General features: G+C 45.6%; 1 protein-coding gene across 1 annotated transcript in view; it reads right to left on the reverse strand.

The window, feature by feature from the left end:
* Positions 1-4,154, reverse strand: part of LOC149339228 (glycine receptor subunit alphaZ1-like) — a 200,092-nt gene extending 195,938 nt beyond the window's left edge. The window contains exon 1 of the mRNA XM_089547996.1: positions 3,957-4,154. Coding sequence (XP_089404122.1) covers positions 3,957-4,075 — 119 coding nt within the window. The 5' untranslated portion in view covers positions 4,076-4,154. The remainder of the gene's footprint in view (positions 1-3,956) is intronic.
* Between the last annotated feature and the right edge of the window lie 5,846 nt (positions 4,155-10,000).

Consider the following 10,000-nt stretch of genomic DNA (forward strand, 5'->3'; position numbering starts at 1 on the left):
TGAGCGCCTGTGAGCGCCCTTGAAAAAACCTTCAGGCATCATGGCTTAGCAGTGCAGCTTATGTGGCTTCCAAAGCGGTCCAAACCTGTCTAAAATAGCTTCACTCTCCACTTCTTAGAGCTTTAAGTGCCTGAGAGGCTCCATGACCTCCGGCTCAAGGCAGAGCAGCAAACCTATTAGGCTGGGAACATTTTAAAGGGCCAAAACACGCACGATGAAACTGATACAGCGCAAACACGACATACTTGGCTAAAGATTTCAGCGTTTCATGGGACACTGCTTCTTGAAGGAAACCGTGAAAGGGGATGTGAATGACTTGTGCTAAATAACATGGCCTTTGCACCTTTAGCTCCTCGTAGCCTTATCTTGGAAGATCAGCATACTTATAGAAGCCCCAAAATGATCGCACGTGGCAATTCCTGCGTGCTTTAAGTCACTGGTGCTTACAACACAGAGAAAAAAAAACAAGCCGCCATGTTGTAGACACTCATAGTACTTTGGCATCTCTTGCCGACTACTTTATTGAAAGCATGCATCAAAGCTACCGAAACTTGATTTAAACGGTTCAGTACCAGACTTTTAACTGATCAAAGCGAAAGGAGCTTGTCGTCTCCACTGCTCTTTCTAAGCCAACCATCTTGGCCCTTAATGTGGTACTCAGTATTCCTTATTTAAAATGCTTTTAATATTGGTAGCTTTAAGAAGTTCTGCATCAATTGTTTCGTGGTGGGCTCATCGGTAGAAATGCACAGTTAGTTTCGAGAGCGGTGCATGTTACAATACGCATATGTGGATACGCCGCATAGAATACGTGCGCGTTTCTGTCGGGAACTGCGTTTAAATTTTTCTCTGCGATTTATAGTTTCACGAGTGGCAGCGAGGAAGGAGCGCAATTTACGAAGTTATTTCAGCTCTTTGAACACCCTTCCGCCGGACATAAATGCATGAGTGGTAGAGCACCAACAGCTCCTGAAAATGAGACGATGTTTGCGAGAGAAAATGATTCTTGCTTAAAAAACCCTTACGGGCAAGAAGAAAAAGAGAATGTAAATTAAATCACCTTCTACCAAGGCTACCACAAGCGTTCATCGCATTATGCAACCGACGTTGCCGCAGTGGGCCGCAGTCACATAATTTCACTGTTTTCCCGCGCCTTTTCATGCCGTTTCGCAATGTAAAACAATAAAGTGCCTACGTGTGCAAGAATACTTTTCATTATGCGTGACAAAAGAAATTTATAGGTAAGTGGAAAAGTATGTGCAGAAGCTCGAGCTTAAATTACTTATTTTAGCTGTCGTAAAAAAAACAATCTTGTTTTTCGATTAATATATAAATTTTAGGCCGCAATTGCATGGGTGTCTGAACTGACGCAATAGCGACGAATCTTCTTTGGAACGTGCATTCACGTAAGGCTGTGCATTTGAGGAAGAGTGATGCGTTGTCTCATTATAGGGGCACCTAAAACACAATCTGCCGTGTTTAATCGATAAGGTGTAGGCGGCTGATTGCCTTTGTATATAAATTCAAGTACTGAAACATTCTTGAGAACACACGTTCCCTCGTTGGGTGAAAGGATACAGCACTCTAATATTTTTCAGAAGCTGGGAACTTCGTTTCCAAAAGTTCAACAACATTAACAAAGTTCCTGAGGCTGAAGATGCTTTGAAAATTTTGTTGTGCTATTTACTAGAAGTTTTTGAAACCACCTGAGAAAATTCGCCAGCCTGCGCGAGTTTTTCGGTTTCAGAAAAACGCCAGGGGTAACGTAATTTGTAGACAACGAGAAATTGGGGACGCTGAAGACTATAACGTAAATTTCAATATCTATGCGGCAAATATCACTGAGCAATTTGTTTAAGTGTATTAACACACCGAAATTAACACAACTTAAAGCCATTATTAGGCAAGTTGAGCAAGTCACCAGCATTTTAGACAAGGCGGGAACAATCAGGCAACTTTTTAGCGGGAAACAAACCCAAAACTAAAGTCGCAGGTTGCTTTGCGAAAGTGAAAATGATGATCAGCCGGTGTATACGCTACGTAGAAGAAATGGTTTACGGCAAATATCAGAACAGGAATCCGCAGAGCAAAAGACACAAAGTTGTAATGTCACCGCACTTCAACCGAACAAGTGTGGTAAGCAAAAACGGAGTGATTAAAAGTACTCTAAAGGAAGAACTGCCATTAATAAAGTCATGTTCACCTACTCGGTATCGGAGGATAGTTTCATTGATGCAATTCCTCAAGGTTTATACTTTTCTAAACGAACGTAACAGGGTAATTGAGATAGACGAACAGAATTTAGTTAACGAATTGTATGCCTCTGTTCGGAGAAAGAAAAATTCTGCGAAATGCGAACACAATACTGCCTTTTGGGTAAGCCCCAAGAAGATATAATCATGTTGTCTGACGAATTCATGCTGTCACTATTCGCCGAAGAATTCGATCAATGACCAGTTGAAAGGTACACCTCACACCTCTTTCGAGACCACTGTAGAATGCACATCCAATGGCAACCTAAGAAAGTCTGTTAACTTCCGAAAGTAGGTGTGTTAAACGGCGTCCGTTTCGGTTTTAGTATAAATGCAGAACTGCATAAATGTCAAAAGAGGCACTTGCTTACCTTTCCTAAGAGTGTTCCATTACTTCTCAAAACACCATAGCTCAAAACGCATTATTTTCGATTCTGGGCCTAACTAAGTATGGCAAGCGCAAGCGGCGCCCAGTATAGAACTTTGCATCGGGCGAGGGAGTTGTCGAAAAGCCTCCTCTCTGGACTGTCGGAAACCGGTTCCGCCGCCGCTTCCACCGTGCTAGCGAGGGGTGCTCACGACAGTCCAGTGAACAATATGGCAGCGCCCAGGGAGCCCTTATTGCAAAAGTCTATATAGAGATATTTAAAGAAATTCCCGAACGCCAAGCGGAACCGGACAGTGATTTCTGTGTTTCAGGTTCCGTAACGCTCTATGTTGTTATACATTAACACGACATTGTGGAACAAAATCATAACTGAGAGAAGTGAAGGAAGCATGAAAGTCTTTGGCCTACGTTAGTGTTTGAAAGCGGCGGCCCATGAGAGAAAATAACGAGTGGAATCTCCGAAAGCACTCCCACGCAACAGTAGTCCATGACTACCTGTCTTCTTGGCAACTGGAACGTGGTATGAAAGCTCATCTCATCATCCAAGCAAGTTGCCAAATTTTTGCTAGAACAGAGAACTAAACTTAGAACTTCGCGGCAGTAATAACAGCAGTTGACTGACTTCAAAGCAGCAAGTGCAGTAGCTCAATAAGGTGGAGTACAGTTCATTCGAACCAGCCTAGTTGAAACATCCACTGTATCCGAACCGAAGCTTTTGTTATGTCGGCGTTCAGTGCGGTTTGCTTTTGATTAAACTTTTCATAATCAGAACTAAATTATGCTCCTATCAAGGTCGAATTGCGCGTTCTACGTTAAAACCTACATATTAAGGTTTTACGGCGAAACGCACTTGAACTAAACCCGAAACAATAACTGGAGAAAAGAAGACCAGCTAGACATAACTTACAAGCTTCAAGAAGTGCAACTGAAAAATCTGTTCAACCTATTTAAACGCTTTCTAATGCAGCGCGAACTCAGCATATGCATCCTTTCTAAAGCAGAATACAACAAAATAATCGAAGCTTAAAGGAATAATCCTTTTTTATATTAATCAATACTTAACACTCTCAGTTGGTAACCCTTCTACATAGCAATGACGAGCAAGATCAAAACTACCGAGCGGGGCTTTTAACGAAACATAAATGCCTAACAGTTGTTTTTTTCGTCAAAGAACAGGGTGTTAGACTCCGGAGCAGCCTAGCGAGAATCAGCGCCAAGTCAACCGTGCATTTCTCCGGAACCAGTCGCTCCATCGCGCCCATCGTTTCTCAGCGCGAGACAACGGCGGGGCCTGAATCCTGAGAGGGGCAACTCACTTGTCGATGTGGTCGACTGCCTGGGCGAGCCAGGCACTCGTCGTGGCGCATCCGACTGCGAGCAGGAAAGCGCACATCCTTCGGCCACCGGGAGCAGCAGCGACGGGCGCTGCGATCATATCAGCCGCCGCTGCCGGCCTGTGCGCTCAAACGAGCCGAGCACACTTCTCTGGCGGGTTGGGGCGCCGCGCGCAGGCGCCTGGCACGATCCGCTGCTCTGACTACGCGCCCAAACTCCGGCGGCGCGCTCTCCCGGCCGGGGAGAGGAGGAAGAACTTGTTGAGAAGGAGGGTGCATGGGAAACAAAGGTGAGAGGGAGTAAAAGGCGCCCCTCCCCTCGCGACTCAAGCGCCGCCTCGGTGCACTGGTCGTGGGAGCCGTCTAGCCGGCTGTTGACTCCGGCGATCTATCGTTTCCAGGGTCTAAAACTTGTTTCCATTTCTATTTCTTTGCTTCCACGCTTAAGTACGCTTCGTTCCGGCAGCAAAAAAAAAAAAAAGAAAAACCCGGCATGAGAACAGCGCGAGCGGGAAACTTCGGTTTCAAGTAACAGAATTTGTTTCGGTCCTTGAAGCTCTACCGATAGCGAGGCACGAAGAGCAGCGTGCAGGACAGCGCATCCGCCATCGAACGCATCTCCCGCTTCGGAAGGGACGCACATATCCGCCCGTGCCCGCCGGGCGACTCGTACGCTTTCGGAGAAATCTCCATGCAGAGGAAGTGAAGGGGTTTTCGGCATCTCTGAAAGGAACGACAGCACCGCCACGGGTAGCTGGCGGGCCGCTTTTCTTGCTTCAGTCCCGGAGGAACTGCCGAAGAGCAGTCTGACGCCGGTACGTTGCGGCTCTGGGAACACTGCCTTGTTCCCTAGTCTTAAAGAAGCGTTTAAGCCGAAAGCACTTCTAGCTGCACTCCCTGGGTATCATTGGTGTGTGTATGTGTTTGGTTGGTTTATGGGGTTTAACGTCCCAAAGCGACTAGGGCTGTGAGAGACGCCGTAGTGAAGGGCTCCGGAAATTTCAACCACCTGGGGTTCTTTAACGTGCACTGACATCGCACAGTACACGGGCCTCTAGGATTTCTCCTCCAAAGAAATTCAGCCGCCGCGGCCGGGATCGAACCCGCGTCTTTCGGGCCAGCAGCCGAGCACCATAACCACTCAGCCACCGCGGCGGGGTGTGTGTTTGAAGCCTCTGAGTATGGTTCAGGTGTTACTGGCTCACTGGGTAAGTGGACACACCAATCGCGCTGTCAGTAGGCGGTGGCACCCAGCTATAAATCAAAGCAGTTATGTAAGTGCCTTTCCTTTGCCCCAAACCAGCGAACGGCTTTAACTCCGTTGGTTTTGAGGAAATGAAAGATGCATAACTTGCTCCCTCTGCCAGTCCAGACCTCAATCACGCTTCTAGGTACATGGCGGCGCTGTCCACTTGCAAAAAACAATGCCCTCGCGCAGTATTCCGCTCTCAGCAATGCTAAACCGCCAGCCATTTTTGTAAGTGTGAAGTAACCAAGCTGCTCTAAGTCACGACTGCTAATCACGCGTGGTTTCCAGTATGTGAAAAGCGGTCGCACGGAGCAGTGGCGCAGCCAGAAATTTTGTTCAGGGGGGGGGGGGGGGGGGGCTGCTCCTGATTGAAGGTTTGAAGGTTTATTAAAACGAAATACAAATTAGTTGTAAGTTTCATAAAAAAGTTAGTACAGTAGGAGGTCCCAAAGTGAAAACTGTCGGGGGGAACTCCCATCAGGAATACATAAGGAAAGTGCATAAGTTTGGCAGGGGAGCTGGAATAAAAGTATACAATCAAGTTAAAACCTATTAGTGTAATTTGCGGCAATGAATAAGTTATACAATAGTTAGCGGGCATAATTGAACAAAAAAGGCATAAAACAGCAAAACATAAGAGCAATAGAAAGAACACAAAAAGACATCAGATAACAATGGGCATTGAATAAATGCAGATATAAAACAGGGGCGGAGAAAGAAAGAAAAAAGAGGTTCCAGATGAGTAACATTATGACGGTTTGCTGTCAGAGTGGGGAACAGAAAATAAGATTAAGGCAACCTTAAGCATGGCATGAAGCTGAATGGGTCGATAGATGTTTTTTTTAGTAAAGTGTAGAAAGCGGGCTGTGTATGGGCTGAAAGATAAAATTCGAAGCGCTTGATTTTGAATATGAGAAATACATGATATATGGCATGAATAGGTATTACCCCATGATGATAGGCAATAATTAAGGTGACTGTTAATGAAATCATAGTACAGGGATAAGAGAACATCACGGCCTCCTCATAGAATTTGTGCAGGGATCAAATGCAAAAATATTAACTGCATTACCGTTGACAATGCCATTGTGTATTAGATAACGCTGCGCAATGTCTAGACAAGTGAGATATGCGTTTTTTTAAAATAAAGAATGCATTTGTATGTCTTAAAAATCTTAGCATACATAACTGATACCTGCCCCGCCGCGGTGGCTCAGTTGTTACGGCGCTCGGCTGCTGACCCGAAGGACGCGGGTTCGATCCCGGCCGAGGCGGCTGTATTTCGATGAAGGCGAAATTCTAGAGGCCCGTGTGCTGCGCGATGTCAGTGCACGTTAAGAAACCCTAAGAGGTCGAAATTTCTGGAGCCCTTCACTGCGGCGTCCCTCATACCCTGAGTTGCTTTTGGACGTTGAACTCCAACAAACAAAAAACAAATAACTGATACCAGTGCTTCCATGTTGTTCCGCATTTAATAAATAAATAAATTATCACACGAGGTCTAGAAACCAGCAAAGCAGTGCAGGCTACTGATATGAAAAACGTAAAGGTCATGAAATTAGCAAGTAGAGGACGAATATTTCAGTGAATCTTTGTCGTTCAAGAACCTTTACATTTTTGTACATATGCAAAGGCCAGGAAAAAATCTCAACGACGCTGTCCTCTGTTCTAGTGTACTGAGCAGCAGCAGCTGTCACCGGTCATCTATTGCAAGTAATTGCACCGAAATATTAGTCGCAACAGCGAGCACAGGCATAAACGAGGTGTTCTGCAAAATACTATTAGAAGTGCGGAGATAAAATGGAGTATTAGAAATGCGAAGATACAACTTGATAAAGGACAAGACAAGTGTCACTGGAAACAAAGTCACTATGTATACACAGTACCTCGCAACAAGATATTTAAATACACGGATGTCTCCATTAAATCTACGTATCTAAGCAAAAGTCACTCTATATAACGGGTCAAACAAGGCAAATGAACATCTTACGCAATAACAGATAGTAAAGTTTCCACACGGAAAGACAGACGATACAGGCAAGAAGAAAACTATGATAGCCGAAGTCGCGATATATACTTCCGCCATGCTGGGGTCGGTGATAGTTCGAAAAAGTTAAGGCCCCCACCCCCCCCCCCCCCCCCCGGCTACGCCCATGGCACGGAGTGCTAATGCCAAGACAGTGATCACTGTAAGTCATCTGCGGTGAACCCCGCATCCAATTGTGCCTCTCTGAAAGCGGAGAGGGAACAAATTTACTGCAGCGGTGGTTCTAGATGTGCAATTCAAAAAGGCACTTTCAGGACCTTCCAAATTCCTCAGATAGCCACAATGATTATAAGAAAGTCAGCAAACACCAGGGAAGTAACACTTTTGTTCGTCAGATACGAGTAGTATTGAAAGCCGCAGACCAAAATTAAAGCCAGTGCACTGTACAGTTTCAGTGCATGTGAATAGAAAAATTCATGGGGCACTTTGACTATATTTAGTGCGTAGGCGGAAGCGTTTTCCGCACCACTTTGACTGCCTCTGTGGCACTGGTGACGTCACCACCTAATGACATCACACACAATTGATGACCGATTGCACAGTAAAGAGGAATTAGTAATTAATGGCTAATTAATGACGCTGAACTTTCAACTTTAGGAGTGGAACGCGACAGCGTGTTGTAGCGCTGCCAGGGAGTTCACGGAAAGCCGCCACCGGTTCTGCGCGATGCCTTGCCCTTTGAACGCAGCGCTTTTTGAGGAAAGGAAACGGCGCAGTAATTCTCTCTCATCTCCGTGGACAGCTGAACCGCACCGTACAGGAAGGGATTAAGTGGGAGTGAAAGAAGAAAGAGAAAGAGGGGCCGTAATGAAGAAAACTAAAATTGTGTTTTAGGAATGGAAATTACGCAGTAACTGCCTGACATATCTCAGTGGACACCCGTCAAAAATTTGGTGTGGTTTAGCTCTTTTTAAACCTTTCATTGCAAAAGCATGGCTTGCTTAGCTGCTTCCGATTCTTGTCGTTTTGGTAAATTGGTAAATTTGTTTTTGAGGAAAGGAAATGACGCAGTATCTGCCTCACATAACTCGGCGGACACCTGAACCGCGCCGTAAGGGAAGGGAGGAAGGTGCGAGTGACAGAAGAAAGTGAGGAAGAGATGCCTTAGTGGAGGTCTCCGGAATAATTTCCGGAACAGGAACAAACAAGACAGTTTACTTTATCACTTACAGTGTTTGCAATGTGAATACGAATCAACTTAAGTGGTTCAAAACTTATCCTGCTATTTGGTTCTGCTGCCATGCATCCAATGCGGAAAACATTATAAAAACAAACAGTACACACTAAGGAGTGCTTCTGAGGCGTAACTGAAGCTTTACCCTATGCCCTTCCTTGTCGCCTCAAGAAGAACTGCAGCTTCAAGAGGTCTCTCTGTTTTGGCATTTTGCCGCCTACGGGGTGCCGTCGTACACGGCAATCATAGGGGCACGAGCTCTCAGGAGGTCTCACTCTACAGTCATGATGAGTTCCAAAGCGCGATAAGACGGAGAAGAAAGGAAAAGAGCACACACGACAAGCCCTTACTAGCAAAAAAAAAAGTTTATTGCAGCGCTGGGAATAAATAGGGGTAACAGAAAACACAAACAACCATAAAATAACAAGAGATAAAAAGAGATTAGCCGTTACAATCTAGAAACGCACGTTCCTTCTCCGACAGCAAACCTACAGCGTTCCTTCTCCTTTCGTATCCGTTTCGTCGCGCTTTGGAACCCATCATGAATGTTTACCAACTTGCCCAACTTTTTGCCCTCACACTACAAGCAGCTCATATCGCTTAAGTGTACCGAAGTCTAAATTCTAGCCTAGGCTCGTCATCGCGATTATAGGTACTGGGTTCATTTTGACGAGAATATTTTCGCGATGAGCGCATTAGAGTCGCCAGTGCACCGCGTTTTTCTTTTCCTCCCCGAGGTCGGCGTTTCCGGCAGCCCTTCCGTCCCCCATATCTAGCGGCTCCATGAACCGGGAGCGCGGGGTGCTTTATGTTTTAAAATTGATGAAATATTCCTCGCGCCGACAGAACGAGTAAGTGAGGCTTGAAATCCCATCCTTCATGTATATCGTTTCCACTTTAATCGAGTTGTCTGGTCCTGGGAAACATAAAACGCTCGCAAAGTTTTCGAGCGCAGGCATTGCAGTCAATTTCAACCTTTCTTTTCACTCTAGTGGTACTGTGAGGTCAAACTTTAAACAGAGCAGCGAGAGGCGCCGCAATAAACTTCAAAGCTATTACAAGAAGGAAAAACAGCATTCGTGAATATGACGGCGTCTAGATTGACACTGTCGGTGCACATTATTCACACCACCGGAGCTAGGGTTTCTTGTGCTAGCAAACGAAGCTACGAGGGTCGTTCAATAAAGATTTCCCCTGACCCACTTCCTTTGGACGGAGAGCAACGATACTTTGCAGATTTATTAGTCCTTCTGTACATAGGTGCCACCCAGGGACACACACTTCTCCCATTTTTTTATGCATCTGTAAACACCTTGCTTGTAGAAGTCAACACGTAGCTCCAAAAGCCATGTTGTGACTTCGGAAATCAGAGTCTCATCATCTGGAAAATGCTTGCCCTTCAAATATGACTTCATTGTTCGAAAGAGGAGGCAGTCCGATGGTGCGAGGTCGGGTGAATAAGGGGGATGCGGTAGAATTTCAAAGCCGCAGCAGCGTGCTTCCATCTGGGCAACATGAGAGTTGTGAACTGAGGCATTGTCTTTCAGAAGGCGGAC

This window comes from Amblyomma mixtum, chromosome 6 (genome assembly GCF_055824585.1).
Source record: "Amblyomma mixtum isolate Tamu chromosome 6, ASM5582458v1, whole genome shotgun sequence".
Classification (NCBI taxonomy): Eukaryota; Metazoa; Arthropoda; class Arachnida; order Ixodida; family Ixodidae; genus Amblyomma; species Amblyomma mixtum.